General features: G+C 42.0%; 1 protein-coding gene across 1 annotated transcript in view; it reads right to left on the minus strand.

Moving 5' to 3' along the window:
- The window catches only part of LOC126271858 (39S ribosomal protein L3, mitochondrial), an 84,946-nt gene that overhangs the window by 53,316 nt on the left and 9,641 nt on the right, over nucleotides 1-21,989 (minus strand). Inside the window, exon 4 of the mRNA XM_049974194.1 lies at nucleotides 7,916-8,050. Coding sequence (XP_049830151.1) covers nucleotides 7,916-8,050 — 135 coding nt within the window. The remainder of the gene's footprint in view (nucleotides 1-7,915; nucleotides 8,051-21,989) is intronic.

Consider the following 21,989-nt stretch of genomic DNA (forward strand, 5'->3'; position numbering starts at 1 on the left):
ACTGGGCATCAAAAAGCAAGCCCAAAAACCGATGCGTCTCCACCACAGCAAGAGGTTCGCCGTCAATATGTGGAGGCACCATTATTTAAAAGAGAAAGGTCAAGCTGTGCCAACACTTGCTCAACGACAGTGCCTCAGCCCTTGCCACCAATACACACCACAAAGGGTTATGGGCGTTAAAGTCAGAAAAGGTGGCAGCAGTTGGGCTATCAGGGCAGTCGATACATGCGTGGGACATCACTATCCGGTGGAAGATAGAGACTTCAGACAGTAACAGCCTGAGGCATCCACACCCGAACAGCGACAACCTCTAATGGTGTTTGTAGAGGGACACACTCGCTGTAAAGAGAGTTAAGGACATAGACACAGACTCCACCAGATACCCTCTCATAAGCTGCCCAATTCTTATAACAACCCCAATAGCAATGGAGGGTGGGGGTTCGCATCGCCGGAAACCAAGTTTTTGAAGAGCAATGCAGGAGAAAGGGTGTAGGATAAGAAGTTGTTGGAGTTCAGCCAGGTCGTGGAAAAAACTGCTGCAATTCCACTGGAGGATGACACTGTCAGCGGCCGAGAAAGGCATGAAGGAAACGAGGAGGCAGATTACGCCACTGAATCACTTGCTGCCACCGATTGAGTACCCATGAGATCGACTTCCATGGTGTCTGAGGGTCTGGTGAGATCTAGATCCTCAGTGGATGCCAGAATCTCCACCCCATCCTCAGACGCAGAGCTCGTAGGTTGCAGTGAGGTGGGCACCACCACAAGTTCCTTGGTCTTAGAGGTCTTCTTCTTGGACTTTTCGCGCTGTTCCTTGGGTTTAACTGGCTGGGAGGGCTTCACTGATTGAGTCTGCATGACTGAGGAAGATCGTGAAGCCCTACGACCAGCAGCTTGTGAGCACTTATGCCACTGGCGAGCGTCATCCTTCCCATTGGTGGAAACCTGGGAAGGGAAGGACCCAAGGGATCCCTTCTGTGTGAGAGGAGCCGAAGTTGGACGCTTCTCCGGCTTAGAAGTGGGGACAGACGTCCCCGATGGGTGGGTGCTGGGTGGGGGTAGGGCTGTTGCTCCCGAATTAGGTGGCGCAGGAGCAACAGGGAGGGTAGTGGCCCCTCATAGTCAAGATGGGAGGTGTAGTCTTATGGCCTGGGGAGCTGAGTGGAATTCGCTGAACTGATGGGGCTATTAGTTTGTCGTAGCGGCGGCATAAGAGGAAGTCATTCGCACAGGATAGAGTCATTCATATTTCCTCTTAGCCTCAGTGTAGGTCAGTCGGTCCAGGGTCTTATTCCATGATTTTCCACTCTTTCTGTAAAATTCTGCAGTCTGGCGAACAAGGAGAATGATGCTCTCCGCAGTTGACACAGATGGGAGGCGGGGGACATGGAGTATTAGAATGTGATGGATGTCCTCAATCTCGACATGTTCTCCGCAGTTGACACAGATGGGAGGCGGGGCACATGGAGTATTGGGGTGTGATGGATGTCGTCAATCTCAACATGTGAGGCTGGAAGTACAGCGGGAAGACATATGGCCGAACTTCCAGCACTTAAAGCACCACATCGGGGGAGGGATATAGGGCTTGACATCACAGCGGTAGATCATTACCTTGACCTTCTCAGGCAATGTATCACCCTCGTAGGCCAACATGAAGGCACTGGAAGCAACCTGATTATCCCTTGGTCCCCGATGAACTCGCCAGACGAAATGAACACCTCTCCACTCTAAAATGCCCTGCAGCTCGTCATCACACTGCAGAAGAAAGTCCCTGTGGAATATAATACCCTGGACCATATTTAAACTCTTATGGGGTGTGATGGCAACTGAAACATCCCCCAACTTGTCACAAGTGAGTAATGCCCGTGACTGGGAAGAGGATGCAGTTTTTATCAAAACTGACCTAGAGCGCATTTTGTACAAGCCCTGCACCTCTCCAAACTTGTCCTCTAAATGCTCTACAAAGAACTGAGGCTTCATGGACATAAAGGATTCCTCATCAGCTCTTGTACATAAGAGGTAGTGGGGCGAATGAGCTTTGCTGCCATTCTTAGCCTTTCATTCCTCTCATGGTGTGGTCAGAGAGGGAAACTATTTCGGGTCATACGTGTTTGCATTGAATTGAGCCCTGAAATGCTTAGAGACTGCTGGCGGCTGGCCACCAGCAAGAGAAGATGTGCCACATTTCATTGTATGTCATCCACCCTGATGCCATCCATTCCTACCAAGGGCCCTCCCCACGGGCGCCACCCACCTGCAGCAAGGGCCATTTGGCAGGATGGCCATTGCCAAAAGTCCCGATGCCCCAGGGAGATAGGCATCTACTCCTTAGTATACGTGGGGAGTTAATGGTGCAGGTATCAGCAGAGCAATCCCTGCGTTGTCAGGGGCCTACAACCAAAAGGGTACATGGCAACCCCACCACAATTGACTGGCTACCGTGCTGGATATCAGGTACAAAGAAGTCCATGGTTGTTATAGGCGCAGGAGCGACGCAGCATAGTGGATGGTAGAGACTGCACCCAGGAATGTATCCTCGCCCAAGAGACGGAGAGTGAGCGGGACAGCAATGCGACTACAAGAAAGCGGGTTAAAGATCTCAGTGCATGACGGACAAGATGCACCATGTAAGGTACCCTTCCCCAGTTGGCTCGCTCTTCGGAAAAAATTTGGAAGTATGGAGGTCAAACCCTATAGGGAACCATCACATAAAGGCCGAGACATGTGAGACTCCTTTTAGTCTCTTACAACAGGCAGGAATACCGAGGGCCTATTCTTACCCTCAGACCAGCAGGGGGGCAACTGTGGACACTCCACACAGATTTGAAACATGGACACTCCTCCATCTGCTGGACACTAGCTATGTGATGGTTCTGGCCAGATGCGCCTGGTTGGGCTAGTGGTTTCGGCTGCCTGCCGAACTGGGTTCCTGCCATCATCAAATGTTGCCAGGGCTGGCGCCTGTGCATCATCCCCATCCCTGGTGGACAGATGTCACATCAGTCCGACCAGCTGCGACTGTGCATGGCGGTGCTCATTCCGGAGGGACTACCTACCACCTTCCCCACCCCCACTGCTGTCAATGCCTGTTCCTGTTTGCAGAAAGTCTGGTTCGCACCACGGAGGGGGTCGTTCCCTGACATATCACTGTCTGGGGCTCCTCCTTCCATCCGCACTCCTTGACTGCTGTCACCCCACACTGTGGCCGCTACTGCCCCCTCCATTGCTGTGTCCTGTGATGCTGTTGTCTCCTACACCCAAGCTGACACCTCTGATGCCAACTGCTGACCTTGATGAAGATGTTGCTATGGAGACGCTGTTCTGGTCCTGCACTATTGCCTCATGAGCGGTAAAAGGGTGCGTCAACCCACACCCTCATCACTTCCGCCTCTACTCACTGGTGCCTACTCCCCACATGCTGCAGCAGCTACCATCGTTGAGTTGGTGAAATGGATTCAGTGCCATCATTGGTGTTTTCCAACACTCACAATCTCAGTGCCTTGTAAGATCAATGCTCCCCACCCCTCCCCCACAGTACCAGTGCCTTTTTTGGTACCAGCAAATTTTTATTTGTATCATGCATTTTTCTGTGCCTAGTGTTTTTTTGTATATATGTTGCTTTTCCCACCTCCAAGAAGGGAGGAGTGATGTACCTTCACTCATGACACATGCAATTTGAGAGAGCACACTTCCATACAGTTAACAGGCCTGCTTACAGAGGCCAACTGTGTCAGCCTCCTGGCGCACTCCGGTGAGCTGCCAAAGAAACAGGATTGTTTAAGTAATCACAAACAAGTGCTCCGGCTATTGTTTATGCTGTATTACTGTTGTGCAGTCAATGTATTCAGTGCTACACAAAACCTGTATCTTATGTGTTGCTCTATCAAGTACTGCATTCCACACATCATGTTTTTCCTTGCTATAATGGAGTCCAACACTGACTTTCAAAGGAGTAACAATCAATGACATACAAACACAATGAAGAAACTGCATTAAATAGTCAACATTTAATGGAACACCTCAGTATATAAACTCTTCTGTGATCTACTAAAAATGTCCAATACATGAGAACATCACCAGTCCCATTTTATTGTGAATTTCATTATTTGAGAACGTTACTAAAATTTGCCTGCAGTGCACAAAAGCTCCCAATGACTTTGAGGAGGGGGTTGATATGTTTGAGAGGAACTCAGAAGTGTCATTACTTGCCAATTTTGCAGAAGTGTGATTGGGACAAGTAGCTGAAAGCGGATAAGGCTTGGAGCCAATAACTGCACTTAGACACTACTTAAAGCAGAATGTCAGGTTCTTACATCTGTGTCATACATACGATCCTCGACATAGAACACACATCCAAATAAGAGTTTACTACTGTGCCACACTAAAGCAAGCATGATTAATGTAATTTCAATCACTGACATTACCAACTGGTCCATAAACGTGTCCTTGGAAGACAGTAGAAAGACAAACAATTACTGTACTTTTTTTACATAATGTTCTGAACTCTCTGAAATATACTCAGTCACGTTCTTGAAACTGCATCTACAAAAAGTGAATGCAGTAAGCAGTATCAAGGATACAAGTAAGAGATAGGAGGGCTAGTCAAGAATTATTCGCAAAGTAGTTATAAAATGTTATTGCAATCAAATAGGAAACTTACAAGAACATCATTTTTCAACATAGTCTCCTTGCGTTTCAACACACTTGGTTCATCGTTGTACAAGCTTCCTGATGCCCTCACAAAAGAAGGTTCTTGATTGAGCTGCGAGCCAGGAATGCACCACTTCTTTCACATCTTCATCCAAGGCAAATCGATGGCTCCTTGATGCATGTTTGAGTGGACCAAAAAAGGGATAGTCAGAAGGGGCGAGTTCGAGACTATATGGAGGATGATCCAGTACTTCAAATTTGAATTTCTGCAGTGTGGGCAGCAGTATGTAGAAGGGCACTGTCGTGCAACAACACAACACCTTTCGACAACAATCCTAAGCGTTAGCTTCAAATTGCAAGCTTTAACCTGGCAGTAAGCATCTCACTGTAACATACACTGTTTATTGTTGTGCCCTTTTCTCCATAATATGCCAGTACTGGACCTTGTGTGTCCTAAAAAACCGTAAGCATCAGTTTTCCTGTGGACGGTTGGGTCATGAACTTTTTCTTGCACAGCGAATTTGGATGTTTCCACTCCATACTCTGCCGTTTACTCTCTGGCTTGTAATGATGGATCCATGTTTCGTCATCAGGAATGATCCTGTCTAAGAAGTTGTCCCCTTCATTACCATAGCAATCCAAATGTTTTTTGCAAATATCCAAGCGCGTTTGTTTATGCAACTGTGAGAGTTGTTTTGGGGCCCATCTTGCATAAACTTTATGTAACCCAAGTCTGTTGTGGATGATTTTGCAGGCAGAACTGTGACTAATTTGCAGACAATGTGCCACTTCATTAATAGTTCATTGTCTGTCTAAAAGAATGCTCAATGGTTTCTTCATTTGTGGCGGTAAACGATCATCTGGCTCCTTCATCGTGCGTAACGCTTGTGCAACCATTTCATAATTTTTCAATCCACTCGTGCACACTCTGCTGTGGCAAAACACTGTTCTCGTACTGTACTGTAAGTCTACGATGATTTTCGGCCCCTAATAAGCCTTCCGACCACAAAAAATGGATCACTGAACGTTGCTCTTCTTTAATGCAAATAGACAGCAGAGCAACCATGATTAACAGCATGGTAGTGATAATGAAACTAACCAAGCAGCTTGAAAATTGCCAAGATATAACAACAAATAAACACAGCATTCGTCATCAATGTAAAACAACATTACTACCAAAAGAAACAAAAATATAACTAAACTGTGGATAATAACTGACTTACCCTTGCCCATATCAAGAGAGAGAGATAAATAAATTAGGAAGATTTACGCCAAGCATCTGAAGGCTATAATGGAGACAATTTGTAACAACTGCAAATAAACCTTTAATTTCAGACACATGTAAGGTGATTCACAAAGGTATGCAAATATTTTAATATGTTATTCTACAAGTAAAACTAAAGAAAAAAGTTCTTATAAACACAGGTCCACAAATGTTTATTTATAGAATTACAGCTAATACAAGATTTTGCCTGAAATTTAGCAACTTAGCTAATATGAAGCCATCGCAAAACTGTACAAGGTTAAAGCAGAGCAAGAGTTCCATCTATTTTGTTGTTATTGGTCTGGTGAATCTAATAAAACATGTCCCAGACATGTATCGGCAGTAGTTTTCCAGAACATCAAGACTACGAACACTAGGTAGAGAACCTGTCTCCCGTAACATTCAAAATACTACAATTATCGTTTGTCTATTCGGAAACCTCTGAGTTGGATAACACATGCGATATTCATTAACTGCAGTAGAGGCATTACCATCACATTTGCCATAAATAAACACCATATCAGCATATTCCTCTGTTGTAAATTTGAAAGGTATCCTTATTTTATAAATAATCAACAAACTACAACAGTTACTATGTGGTTTCAGTTACACACACTGTTGTTATGTTCTTCCAGTGAACAATACAGAAGGCTAACTCGTTTCAAGGTTAGGAAATGACAAACAACTCACTAACGGTTGCCAAAAATGACAAACATTTCTACATTCGTAATGGAAAGTAATCAAATTTACTTGTATAATAATCTTTGCTTCTCTGAATGTTCTGGAAAACTACTGCAGACACGTCTGAGACATGTTTTATTAGATTCACCACACCAATAACAACAAAATAAATGGAACTCTTGCTCTGCTTTAACCTTGTACAGTTTTGCGATGGCTTTATATTAGCAAAGATGCTAAATTTCAGGCAAAATCTTTTATTAGCTGTAACTCTGTAACTTAACATTTGTAGACCTACATTTATATGAACTTATTTCTTCAGTTTTACTTGTAGAATAACATGTTAAAATATTTGCATATCTTTATGAATCACCCTCTATTTCCTAAGAACCACAAAAATACAACATTCGTAAGTGCATAATGGTGTTTCACAAAACATTTTGCTCAAATGCAAAGTAAGTCAGCATAGCATAAATAAGTAGCCAAACAAAATGAGAAATATTTACACAGCACATATTTAATAAAAAATATTCATAGTACTATTGCCCCTAGATAAATCTTTGTTTATCTAGGTACTATGTAAACAATTGTGGAAAAATATCACTAAGTGAAAAGAAGTCACAGAGCCTCTGGTTTCAAATGACTTCCTGATGAATTTAACTTTTTAAATACTCTGGAGGTCCTCAAGAAAATATCTGGACTAGTCCAAGATCAGACTACTGGAAAGTGGAGAAGACGCCATAATACAGAATTAGAAGAGCTGTACAAGGAGCCAAACACCTTGAGAGTGATGAGAAGCAAAAGACTGCAATGCGTTGGACATTTAGTTAGAATGGAGGCAACAAGGTGGCCCAAAATTGCAATGGACTGGATCCCGTCAGGCAGCAGACCAGTGGGAAGACCTAGAAAGAGATGGATCGATGGAGTGAGAGAAAACAAGGTGCAGCTGGGAGTCACGGAAAACTGGGGACAGATAGCAGAAGACAGAGACAAATGGAGAGCTCTAACTGTGGTAGTGTGCGGTCCACTGGGCCTGATTACGTGAACGAATGAATGAATGAAAGAAATACTCTGGAGTCTTAGCATCACAAAATGAGACAGAAAAAAACATTTTATATTCAAGAAATGCTACATGTATAGATAACTCAACTAAAGTTTACTGTGCAGTACAGTTTAATATGAAGTACAGTATTATGCTTTTTTTCTTTAAAAAAGCATAATACTGTACTTTACACATGACTGACTACAGTCAAATCACTTGCTGAGCTCCAAGAAGTGAAACTGATATATTTATTTTTTCCTGAACTAAGTTTTATTCCTTACCATTTGTGGATCTGCGCTCTCTGCTCCAACTAGTAAACATCCATAGCGATTTGGATATTTCTGTCTTACAGCACGCTTCCGAGGGGGATCAAATTCTTCGGGTGGAATATACCGAATAACGTGATTGTCGACCACCTGCAAATGAATAACAATATTTAACTAAAAAATAAGATGAGGCAAAAAAAACAATAATAAAAATAACTATGGGTTTGGCCACGTTACAGGGGTGTTAAAGACCAGTGTATGAAAATACTATATAGTTTTTCATTCAGCTGCTTTAGTTAGGAAAAGAAGGTCTCTTTCCTTGTAAATACACACAATGATGAGCCATAGCCCACTGAAAGTGCCTGATGGTGTTGCAGGCACGTGACATGGTAAGGACAAATGGAGCATACATGAATGGGGTATCATTATAATGACGATAAATGCCACTGATATAAAACACTTTCACAAAGGGCAATATCAAGGAAAGGATAGTTGTTACTCACCATACAGCAGAGACGCTGAGTTGCAAAAAGGTACAACAAAACAACTGGCTGAAAGTTAGCTTTTAGTCAATAAGGCTATTGTCAAAAACAGACCCCCCCCCACGCACACACACACACACACACACACACACACACACACACACACACACACACGACCACAGTCTCTGGTTGCTGGCCTCATTTTTTTCCACTGCTGAAATTTTTCACAAAGGGCAGATTGTTATGACCTGGTGATTGAGAATGGGCACAGCAAAGCTGGTTGCCTGTCTTGTGAGTATCTACATTAAGCGGTTGAAGAAGGTTCAAACCCAGGGTTGATGGTAAGGTGTAGGACAACCCTGCCTCACGACACAATGTGAAGGTCAGAAGCTTGCTCTCTCTACAATGCAGGACTGGTAGCAATTTGTGGCAGATCTGATGATAGGAGTACACTACTGGCACAGACACTGTTCAGTGCACATTGTTGAACATGCAACTCTGCAGCAGATGACACCAAACTATTCCCATGCTAACCCAACAAAATCCTTTATTACAATTACAGAGGGCACAGGACCACTGGCATTGGACTGTGGGTCAATAGAATCCTGTTACCTGGTCAGATTAATATTTCTTGTTACAGAAGGTCAACTGTCGTGTCCAGATATGGTGACATCCAAGAAAATGGCTACTTGAAGCATGCAGTGTACCATGGACTCTTCCCAATGGGGGCAGTATTATGCTATGGTGGGACATTCACCTGAGCTTCCATGGGACCTGTGGTAGTAACCAAAACACCACAACAGCTGTGTACTACACAAACACTACTGTAGGCCCCCAGCACACCTTATTGCTTGATGTCTTTCCGACGGTGGTGGCATTATCCAGCAGGCAGCAGGTTAACTGTCCATATCACAAGGCCAGAATAATGCTACAGTGGTTTGAGGATAGTGAACTCACTCTGATGTCTTGGTGACCCAATTCACCTGATCTGACAAATGAGGTCACACTCGTTAGCACACTAGACTCACATTTACAAGGACAACAGTTCAAATCCCTCCCGCATCCTTCCCTAATCTGAGCTTGTGCTCCATCTTTAATGACTTCATTGTCAACAGAATGTTTATGACAAAGCTTTCTTTCTTTAATGACATTTATTATAAAGAAGGTCCAAAATAGCTGCAATGTAATTATCAGTCTTTATATTTCAAGACGGATCTGCTTTGGCTTTCGTTGCCATTTTCAGGTAACCTGTAAACACAATGTTGGTGAGATCGTTTATGTACATAATATGCATCAAATATTTGATTGCTTACAAATTTGCACTTATATCTAGGTAAATCTGACGTCCACATTACTTCTACAGTAAACTGTTACACAACTGCTAGTGGTCAGCCGCGGCTAAAATTATGTAATAGTAACATTTCTTATAAATTGAATCTGTTTTGACAGTTACCTGATAGTTCTCTTACTATGATGCTACATGTTTACAAAGTACATGGGAACAGACAGCAATGATGTTATTTCTCGCTGGTTGGATTTCAACATAGGCTATCTTTGATGGTCGTGTGTTATTTGTTTTTAATTTTATTCCTTTTGCGTTCCAGTATTTTAATAAAGTTTTTTAGGTAGAAATTGTTTAAAATTTGTATGTTCGTTTAATATTTCTTGTGCACAGTTTATCATGTATACATAAATTTCTAATTTTAATTAATTCTAATCCTACCCGTCCTTCCCATCCTTCCCACAGTGGTACTCCACTGCCAGTCAAACCTACACAATATATTCATCCATCGACACTCTACCCCAGCTCCCAACTCCTTGCCTCATGGGTTATATTCCTGCAATAGACGCAGATGCAATATCTACCCCATACATCCTCCCACCACCACCACCTATTCCAGCCCGGTCAGAGGCATCAATATCCCATCAAAGGCAGCAATACCTGTCAAAGCCGTCATGTGATCTACAAACTAAGCTGCAAGAACTGTGCTGCATTCTTCGTGGGTGTTACAACCAACAAGCTCTCTGTCCACATGAATGACCACCGAAAAATTGTCGCCAAGAGAAAGCCGGACCACCAAGTTGCTGAGAATGCTGCCAAACATAATGTCCTTCACTTCAATGATTGCTTCTCAGTCTACACTATCTGGATCCTTCCTACAAACACTAGCTTTTCCTGAACTGCGCAAGTGGGAACTCTCCCTGCAATGTAGCCTACATTTCTGTAGCCCTCCTCATCTCAGTCTTCTTTAATTCTGCTCCCACTCTACTGCTACAGAACCTTTCTATTCCACTAACACCCACCCACTCGTTTTTTTTACCCCTCCTCTAGTTCTCTCCTTTTCAGCCCCCCCCCCCCTCCCCCCCAAACTTCACGAATGCGTGCAGTTACTTCTAGCCTCAGTGGCCAAAGACAATGCTCATGCATGTATGAATTGGAATTTTGTGTGTGTGTTTTGTGCAATGTTCTCTGCTTTAGAAAAAGGCATTTTGGGAACCTTTGGTTATTGTATGTAGTACTTCCAATGCATTTTCAATTTTATCGACTGTGATGTATTGATTTTTGAGATGGAGAAAGAAGCTCAATTGGTTATTGTTACTGCTTCCTATGTGTTCTTTGAATCTAATTATAAAATTTTGTCCTGTCTGGCTGATGTACAAGTTACTGCAGTTGTTACATGTGGTTTTATATATACCTGGGTTAAACTCTGAGGATTTAGTGTTGCCCAAACATAGTTTCATTTTGAGGTTGTAGCTGGTAAGAAAGACTAGTTGCATATTTGTGGTTTTAACAATACATTTAATTTGTTGCATACCTGGCGAAGGTAAATTGTAGTTATACACTTTTTTACATTTAGCTGACATTTCCCTAGCTAGGCATATTTCATTGTGTATTGTGTTAAGCTCGGATGCAATGTGTTTTGTGTGCCGTTTTGTGATTATGTCCGGATTAAAATTATTTCTGTGAGTTATTTAATGAAATGTGTCTAGTTCTTTTTACACTGATTGTTTTTCTGGTGGTAGCTTAGTTAATCTATTAACCACTGAATGCAAACTCAGGTAGGAATAGCAATAATGTAGGAAAAGATAGATTGTTACTTGCTACAAAGATAATATGTTAGGCTGCAGACGGGCACAATTAAAAGACACTTACACATAAGCTTTCAGTCATAGCCTTCATTGGAAAAAGAGAAACGCACCATTCCTTTACACAAGGAAGCACACCTCAGGCATACGACCATCAATTCCGGCAGCTCGGGCCAAAATAGCGTCATTCTGATGAAGGCTGTGGCTGAAAGCCTCTGGGTCTGTCTGCAATTGCACATGTTATCTTTGCAGTAAGCAGCAATCTATCTTATCCTACACTGTTAATCACTGAGTGGAAATAGGCAAATTCTGTGAGTTGGATGACAGGAGTTGGTATTTAGAATATTGTCCATAGTTTTCCATAAATATCAAATGTGTGGTAGTTATTATTTTTGCTAACAGTTGGCAGTTATAAATACATAATTTTACAACAAGTGAGTACTAACATTTATTGTACATGACAGTTCACTATCGATGTACTATGGATGTTAAGTTTAGCTTGACATATGTACCAATATGTAATGAAACAAATACGCAGGGTATATTACATATGTAAATGATCTCACCAAAATTTTATGCACAGGTTATTTGAAAATAGCAATGAGAGCCGAAACAGACCTGTTGTGGAATAAAGACTGATAATTACATTTCAGCTATCCTGGACCTTCTTTATATCATTACCTTATGTATACTATTCTGACAGCTGGAAGCACTGTTGCCTGATTTCAACTGTAAACAAATACAGCAGAAAACAATAGTTGTATATAGAGCTGCAATAACAATCAGACATTGCCAAAAAGACATACACAAGTTGGCATTATATGATTGGTTGAAGTAAAAGTGTGATGCAACTGCGCCAAGCCCACTGAAACTGTCAGGATCTTCTGTTGCTAATTTTACTCTAAATACATAGTAATACTGTTGCTGATTTTACTCTAAATATATAGTAATACTGAGTTTTTACAGTTTCTAACACACGATTCAAATAAAACCAAAATTTTGATTACTCAGAATGGTCATATGATCAGTTGGTCTGGACAATTTGAATTCCTACATGTTTAGATATATGGTAAATAGTCATGGAAAACCCATTTTCAGTATCTTGTCCGAAAACTGAATGATGCTCTATTTACCATTAAAATGGCATCTGCATTAAGTGAAAGTCCAACATGGTAATCAGTCTACTTTGCTTATTTTCATTCATTTATGACATACAGTGTTATATTCAGGAGTACTCTTCCCATTCAAAAAGGGTATTTCTGGATCAAAAATAGGCAGTTAGAGCAAAATGTAGTGTAAGTTCACGAACCTCTGGTTGACCTCTGTTCTAGGTTCTGTAAACCCCGACACTGGCCTCTCATTACACATTTTCTTTAATGTCATTTGTTGTTAACAATATGAGATTATGCCCAAGAATCAGCAGCTTTCACTATGTTAACATTAGGCAGAAATCCAGTCCACATTTGAATTGCACGTTATTGACTCTTGTGCAGAAAGGTATATAGTATTCTGCTGTATCCATTCTCAATAAGCTACCACCTGTGTGCAAGTTATTCTGCATGGGCCTTTAGTGTTTTGTGGACGCATACTGAATTTTACACTTACTAATGCGGACGCTAGTGCACATGATAATAGTTGGGTTACTGTGGCGCTAGTATGTGGTGGTAAGGTGGAGACTGTATCAGGGCTGGAGACGTTTAACAGCCAAGAAGTTATTGCTTATCGTACATTTCAGACATGTGAAGTGTACAATGCCATTGGTTCTTAGGACGAGGAATTTTCGTGAGGTAAATGAATCAGAGACTGTGTCTGCATGGCTTAAAGGCACATTGAAATGTGCTAAGATTAAAGTTGTTATTATTATACATATATTTTATAAAAAAAAGCAGTAATCCTTGCACCTTCAAGAGGTCTTGCACACATGTCATTCTCTGTCACCTGAGTGCACACTTCCCCCATTACCAAGCCACAATACCTGAGGATGAAGAGAGGTAAGTAGAGAAATAGAGGAGCACAATGGTACACTCCACTTGGCAGTGTAGTTGCGCAAGGAATACTAAACGCTTACGTAAAGCTTGGTTTTAAATTTCATATTTCTCAACAGCACAGATCACAAACAAAACATATTTTCATTGTTTTTAATTATTTTTGGTGCACTGGAGACAAAAATTTTTTTACATCTGTTACAAACTGCTGACATGTGGACAGATGCAGAAAATTTAGCATTTTTCTAACTCAGATTGCCATGTAATTGTGACTCATTTAAGTTCATAATTGAGAAAAGCCTTTCACACACATATGCTTATCAAAACATTGTATCATGTTTGCAACCTCATTAGATAAACACAGACACACTTACCAAGAAAAACTATGTAGAACTCCTGGATAGAATTAATGTAAAAGAATTTGCCTTTTAAAAGGAAATTTCACTGATCAGATTTCTCAACTGAAACAGCAAAAGGTCTTGAAAACAGCTCAAAGACAGACATAAGATTGGCAGTGTCCTCAAAATGTTCCATAATGTGATTTTCTTTTTAAATGCAGCCCCACCAAATCAAAAATAAACTGTTTCTCAACTTGCAAAACTTACTATGGGTAGCATACAATCGAGTTCATTTAAAATGCGAGATCTGCAATCCATTCCAGACATTGCAATTTTCATTCCTGCTTTCCTTCTTCCTTCAAAATTTCAGGAATAAAGGGTCTTAATCTAAAAAAAATCATTCCAGGCATGTCCCTTGACCCAGCGAATGTACTTCAGAGTAATATTTAACATTTCCATACTCTCCATTGAATTCCAACAAAAAAATGTTGTATAATAAGTGTGTACCACCAAAAAATTTACTATCTGTACCACTAATTTCATCATCATGCTTGAAAATTTAACATAAAATGCTTCTTGATGTACAAAACCTTCAATCCTTTACAAATCATCTGTCGATCATTGTAATTTTTTGCTCTCTTATTGTAACTAAATATTTAATTTCTTTTTGCACGTTGTTGTAATGCCATTACAAGACAAATCTGAGATATGATTGATTGATTGTTGTTGTTGTGGTCTTCAGTTCTGAGACTGGTTTGATGCAGCTCTCCATGCTACTCTATCCTGTGCAAGCTGCTTCATCTCCCAGTACCTACTGCAACCTACATCCTTCTGAAACTGCTTAGTGTACTCATCTCTCGGTCTCCCTCTACGATTTTCACCCTCCACGCTGCCCTCCAATACTAAATTGGTGATCCCTTTATGCCTCAGAACATGACCTACCAACTGATCCCTTCTTCTAGTCAAGTTGTGCCACAAACTTCTCTTCTCCCCAATCCTATTCAATACCTCCTCATTAGTTATGTGATCTACCCATCTAATCTTCAGCATTCTTCTGTAGCACCACATTTCGAAAGATTCAATTCTCTTCTTGTCCAAACTATTTATCATCCATGTTTCACTTCCATACATGGCTACACTCCATACAAATACTTTCAGAAACGACTTCCTGGCACTTAAATCCATGATTGATTATGTAACTGTAAATTACATATTGTGGAATCTGATCCTTCTCACCTGTGATCCCCATTAATTTTTAAAGGCTTGCAACGATAGATCACTAGACTGCCTCTTGTGCAAACAGCCACTGGACCCGTGACCTTCCTTTATACAATGGGCAAACGGAGTAGGGTAACAGCACTAACACCACTAGTCTGCCAAATTGAAGAAAGTCTGTCGACTGGAAGAGGCTGCACTAAATGCTGGAAGAAATAGTGTCACACTGCAATACTAAGTGAAATGTCACACTATAATAAGCAGTTCTGCGAAGGATCGAGCAAACCCAAGATGTACCACATAGGGCGAAGACCCATTATGCATGCATGCAGCACATTATGCATGTGTGCAGTTCTGCACGCTGTGGCTGACCCTCAGCAGCTTCGCTATCTGCACAGGATTCTTGCAAATTTTATTGTTTATTAACTTTGCCAATGTAATTTCATGTTTCTTGGCCACAGAGATCAACTCATTAACTTGGTTATATGGAACTGGGCACATAAATAAAAGAACAAGAATGTTTACCGATGATTCTATTGTTACAGGAAAGTACCGTTGGTCGACGATTGTAAGCAAATGCAGAAAGACTTAAAAAAAGATTTAAATGTGGGGTAAATGTAAGATAATGTGCATAACAAAGAAAAAAGAACATGGTAGTATCCAATTACAGGATCAAGTGTTTGCAGCAATACTAAGAAGCGATCTTAAAAGAAAAGGCACAAAAGACACCAATATTCTGAATCTAGAATACAGTTCCAGTGCATGGAACTCTTATCAAGCACAAATGACCATTCCAGTGCATGGAATACTTATCAAGCAAAAATGACAACAGAAATCAAACACATTCAAAGACACACTGTAAAAGGTCGGTATATCCTAGTATAAGTAACGTAAGTGCTTGGGAAACTAAAATGAGACACCCTGGAACAGAGAGTTCACAAAACTCTGCAGGGAAAATTTATGGGACCTGTATCCAAAGAAGAAAGTGCAACCATTATGCTGCCACCATGACAGTAAGATGAGAGAGATTAGGAAACATATAGAGGCATATACTTCCCCTTGTTCAATATGTGAATACAACAGGACACAAAATAAATAGTTCTGGCATGATGTACCTTCCACCATGCGTTGTATTAGGTTGGTCCATAAGTCTGGAGTGATCTTCTTTTGCATATTTGTATTCCGGTTGCTACAGATTTATTTATCGATTGTCATTTTTTATTTGTAGTTCACTGTCAATATTTGAGTTTACAAATTGTCATTTGGATATAGTGAGTGGTGCTGTGGAAACTAGAAAATGGAGTGTCAAGTGGAGAAAACAAACATTTCCAACACATTCTTCTGTTTGAGTTTGGTAGAGGGCAGACAGCAGCACAGGCAGCCAGAAACATTTGTGCTGTGTATGGGGATTGTGCCACTGGACAGGGCAAGGCAAGAAAACGGTTTTCTCATTTTAAGAAGGATCATTTTGACATTAGTGACTCTCCATGTTGAGAAAGACCTTGGGCATTTGATGAAGATTGTTTGAACACATTAATTCACCGTAACTCATGTCACTGTACTCAACTAGGAAATGAGATGAACAGTGGTCATTCCACCATCTTGTGATATCTGCATGCAATTTGGAAGGTTCAAAAACTGGGTGTTTGAGTACCACATGCTCTAAGCCAAAATCACAAAAATCAGGAGGTGGCTACATGTGCATCTCTGCTTGTTCATCACCAAATGGCTCATGAACAACAGTGACCATTCCTCTCCTGTTTCATTACTGGTGATGAGAAATCCTGCCTTTATGCTAATGCAAGGAAAAGAAAGGAATAGTTGAGCCCAAACAAAGCAGCAACTCCCTGTAAAATGACCTGTGTGCACCCACAAAAGATAACATTATGCATCTGGTTAGGAACAATGATGGTTTTTGATGTACGATGAACTGCTTCCCCAAGGTGTAAGCATTAATGCTAAGATTTACTGTCAACAACTGAGATGTCTAGCAGACGTAATCCAAGAACAACGACCAGGAAGATTGTGTGAAGTGATGCTACCACACGATAACACCTGCCTGCATTCTGCTCGACTCACAAAAAGCACTATATATCACCTGATCTTGCACCCTCAGATTTTCACCTTTTCCAACCTCTACCAAACAACCTTTACGGAATTTCCTTTCTAAAAGAAAATGCACTTCGAACAAGGCTCAACAAGCTCTTCACCTAAAAAAACACATAATTTCTACAATTGCGGAATTGAAAAGTTATCCCGGCATTGGCAGACTGTTGTAAATAGTGAAAGACAATATATTATTGACGATTAAAGACTCTGTTACGTGTATCTCTTGTGTTTATTAAATTAATGGAAAAACGCTACAAATTTATGCACTGACCCAATATAATGCCTTGAGGAGAGTATGCATAGATGTAGTATCACTGAAAAATTAAATACAATGAGTCATTAACAAAGTATATTCTCAAAGGACCTCGACACTGACAATCCCACCCACTAATTAAATAAATTACATAATGTAGCATTTAAATTACAAAGTATCAAAAGGAAAGCTGTGCTCAGCCCAGAAGCTGATTTAAGCACTGCAGTGTTTTACAAGGCATGATCCTGCTGGAAGTGGCATGCTTGTAAACTGTTCATGCACTGCCATGATTAAGTATCTGTACATGACAAAATGGTGCTTCCCAAAACCATCGCTGAACCAACAGTGGTGCACCACAGGTCATAGATGACGGGCGAATGATGGCTGTGGAGACAAGTACAAGTGAACTGACAGGCAACTGTTGACCAACTGACCACCAAAATGAACACTGTTGCTGACTGCTGTTCATTGGTGACAAAGACCGGAATTTGTATGCCAGTGCCGCAACTGGATATCCACTAAGTTGTGACAGGTGGCATTCAGAGCGAAGAATCAGGCTGCATAAACACACATCAACATACACACAAAATTACACTTAGGCACAACACATGAAAATTACGGGCTAGAAACATTAAGCAATATCAGAACCGCCGAGGGTTGAAGGAGAATAAAGACATATGTACATCTGGGTAGAAGCATATACTGTATGGTTGATATATGACGGCTCTGCATCGATCGCAGTCCGTTAGTATACGTCTGACCCGTGTGTTGCCACTATCAGTAATTGCAGACCGAGCACCGCCACACGGCAGGTCTAGTCTAGAGAGACTCCCTAGCACTCGTCCCAGTTGTACAGCTGACTTTGCTAGCAATGGTTCACTGTGTGCACATGTTCTCATTTGCAGAGACGAAAGTTTAGCATAGCCTTCAACTATGTCATTTGCTACGACCTAGCAAGACGCCATGTTCAGTTACTATTGGTATTGATATTGTGAATATGTACCTTCAAGAGCGACGTTCATCATTAATGGATTAAAGTTAAGTATCAAAGTAATTGCATGCGCTTTCTGAATTCTAATTCCTTGTCATGTTCCAGCCCTCACGTCAGTATAGTCCTTCCCTCCTCATGCCAGCCTGTGTGAGCTAAAACGAGTGCATTTCGGCCTCCTCTAGTAACACGGTGTTGCCTCTTCTGCCAACACAACATTGGCGATGAGTGAAACCGGTGTTCTTATCTATACTGCCCTGATTTAATTGTGTAATGGCTTCGCTACAATCTCCAGATGTACTGTCTGAATTTTATCACTTACAGAATCGGCAGACGCAGGCATTACTGGATGCCCTTGGGCAGTTCGTCCAGGGTCAACGTGCAATGCAAAACAATGCGGCAGCCGCCACTCCACTGCTAACGCAGCCACGACACGCAGTTGCACCGACTTTCTGACCTTTTGATGCTGCACTGGAAAGCTGGACGGAGTGGTCACGCCAATTTGGATTCCATCTCGCCACCTACAGAATTCAAGGTAACAAGCGGCAGCCTTTTCTTTTATCGTCCGTCGGTGTGCACACCTACCGTGTGATAGTCAAATTATTTCCCCGATGCGACGTAGCAACTCTGTCTTACGAAGAAATTTTGTCTGCATTAGATGCATTTTTCAAACAATCAGACAATGTAGTAGCAAAACGGTATACCTTCTTTCGTACAAAACGTACGGCAGGTCAGACTAATCAGGAGTGGGTTGCAACCTTGCACAGCCTTACTAAGGATTGTGCTTTTGAGTGTCAATTTGGACTCCCATAGTCAGATACTATGGTACGTGATGCAATTGCACAGAACGTTTCTGAATTTCGTATAAGGAAACAGATTTTGAAATTAGTCAATCCCTCCCTTCAATAAGTGATGGACATATTGGATCGGCAGGGCACACTTGACTTTTCTCAGGAATCATTTGACACTTCGCCAGCCGTGTGTCAGGTTAACCGGCCCGCCGGGCGAGCTGCACAGAGCAGTAAACAGCTTTCGCGCCCGCCCACGCTGCAGCCGCCAGGCTCGCAGCCACGTGTGCCGCGCCGGCAAGCACATGCAGTGCTCAAATCACGCCTGCAGTGCGCTACTAAACATTCACGTGACAATTGCCTGTCACACCAAGCTGTTTGCTTTTACTGTACTAAAAAAGGACATGTTCAGAGTGTTTGCCAGAAAAATCCCAGATCGGAAACTCAAAACAATTCCAGGCCCTTTGCTTCGTGCCGTAATTGGAATCGAACCAAGGATACTCAGGCTTGCGAAACTTCCCCCATGCAAATGCATGTCATTCATTCCGCTCTGCCCAGTGGCGCTCTCTCTGACAGTGACTGTGTTCGCCCCGCAAATAGTGTGCGTCGACATCGCCGGAACTCTCGCCAAGTCACACGTGATTTTGTACCAGTGTCAGTTCACGTTGCACGAGACAGTCGCTCTTGTCGTCAGCAGGACAATAAACTTTTTGTAGACTTGGACATTAACGGCAAAGTGATACCATTCCAGCTCGATACCGGAGCTGCAGTTTCACTGATCAATCAAGACACTTACAAACAGCTGGGCACACCTCCGTTGTGTGCCGCAAATGTTAAGTTAACTAGCTTTTCAGGTCAAGCGATCCCTGTGTTAGGACAGTGCAGCCTTCTTGCAACATACAAAGGACAAACAAAACTTGTGTCATTTTACGTCCTTTGTTCTTCTTCTGCAGTGAACTTGTTTGATTTCAATTTATTTCAGTTGTTTAACTTGTCTATTGTAAATCAGGTCCTATCAGTGAAACAGACTGTGCCTTCAGACAGTGTTTCTCGTCTATGTGAAGAATTTGCAGACATTTTTGTAATGGGCCTCGGTTGCACTAAGAACTATAAAGTTCATTTGGAACTGAAAGTAAATGCGCAACCGAAATTTTTCAGAGCGCGCAATGTTCCCCACGCATTGCGTGATGAGGTCGAAAAAACATTACACGATTTTGAATCACAAGGTGTAATTCAACATGTGCAGGCTTCTCTCTGGGCATCACCCTTAGTAATTTTGCCAAAACCTTCCGGAAAATTGAGACTTTGTGTGGACTTCAAGGCAACAGTGAATCCACAACTAGTGATTGCAACTTTTCCTTTACCTCACCTGGAAGATCATTTTGACAAACTGTGCACGGGTAAATATTTTTCGAAGTTGGACCTAGCAGATGCGTACTTGCAAATACCGGTGGACGAAGAATCCCAGCGCGTTTTGGTGGTTAACGTGCATCTTCGTTTGTATCATTTCAAACGACTGCCATTTAGGTGTGCATCCGCCCCTGCATTGTTTCAGCAATATCTACAAACTGTTTGTGTGTTGGTCCCTACTGCAGCAAACTATCTGGACGATATTGTGATCTCTGGAAAGACGAAAGAAGAACATTTAGCCAATCTCAGAACATTATTTCAGGTCTTGCGACAAAATGGTCTTCGCTTATAGAAGGACAAATGTGTGTTTTTTGCTTGTGACTTGCCATACCTGGGACATGTACTCAATGCCCAAGGCATACATCTCTGTCCCACGCACCTCCGTGCCATACGAGACTTGCCTTCACTGCAGAATTTGAAGCAGCTACAAAGTGTGATGGGACAAATCGACTATTATCATAAATATGTGCCGCATGCCTCTTCCATTTCAGCACTGCTTCATCGCTTACGCCGTAAAGGTGTTCCGTTCGTCTGGACGACGGAATGCAAACGCACCTTTCGCAGGTTGAAATCGGCATTGCTTTCCAATACTTGCCTTACGCCATTCGATCCCCAGAAGCCCCTTTTGTTGATGGTGGATGCATCGAATTTTGGGATTGGTGCTGTGCTTGTGCACAGAGATGGCTCGCATGATCGCCCTATTACCTTTGCGTCCAAATTGCTCTCGTCTGCGCAAAGACATTATTTACAGATCAAGAAAGAAGCATTGGCTCACGTATTTGGAGTTAAAAAGTTTCACGACTTCTTGTATGGTCGTCACTTTACCATAATCACAAACCTTTGACATCGCTTTTTCATCCAAACAAGCCTGTACCACCACATACAGCGCAGAAATTCATTCGCTGGTCTGTTTTCCTCTTGCAGTGCTGCTACGATATCTTGTATCGGTCTACTGCTAAGCACGGAAACGCCGAAGCATTTTCCCGTTTGCCTGTTGCTGAGGATAGGGCATTCGATTCCTCTAAACTTGCTTGCATGTTCATTGATTCAGAAACCGATGATGTGGTCGAATCGTTTCCGATTGATTTTCGTCGTGTAGCTACAGCCACAACTACCGACCCTGTCCTTACTACCGTTCTGCGTTTTGTTGCTACGCAATGGCCCTTGTCAAAGTCACGGATCAGGGACCCGTTGGTTCGCCGATTTTTTGCTCACAAGGAGAGACTTTTTGTTCGATGTGGTGTTTTGCTGTTGCATTCTGATAACGATCAGTCCAGGGTCGTGGTACCACGTTCGTTACAGTCCTCTGTCCTAAAGCTTCTCCACCATGGACATTGGGGTATAGTGAGAACAAGACAACTTGCTCATCAGCACTGTACTTGGTTTGGAATCGATGCCGCGATTACGAATATGTGCTCTTCTTGCATGGTGTGT

This window comes from Schistocerca gregaria, chromosome 5, assembly GCF_023897955.1.
Source record: "Schistocerca gregaria isolate iqSchGreg1 chromosome 5, iqSchGreg1.2, whole genome shotgun sequence".
Taxonomy (NCBI): domain Eukaryota; kingdom Metazoa; phylum Arthropoda; class Insecta; order Orthoptera; family Acrididae; genus Schistocerca; species Schistocerca gregaria.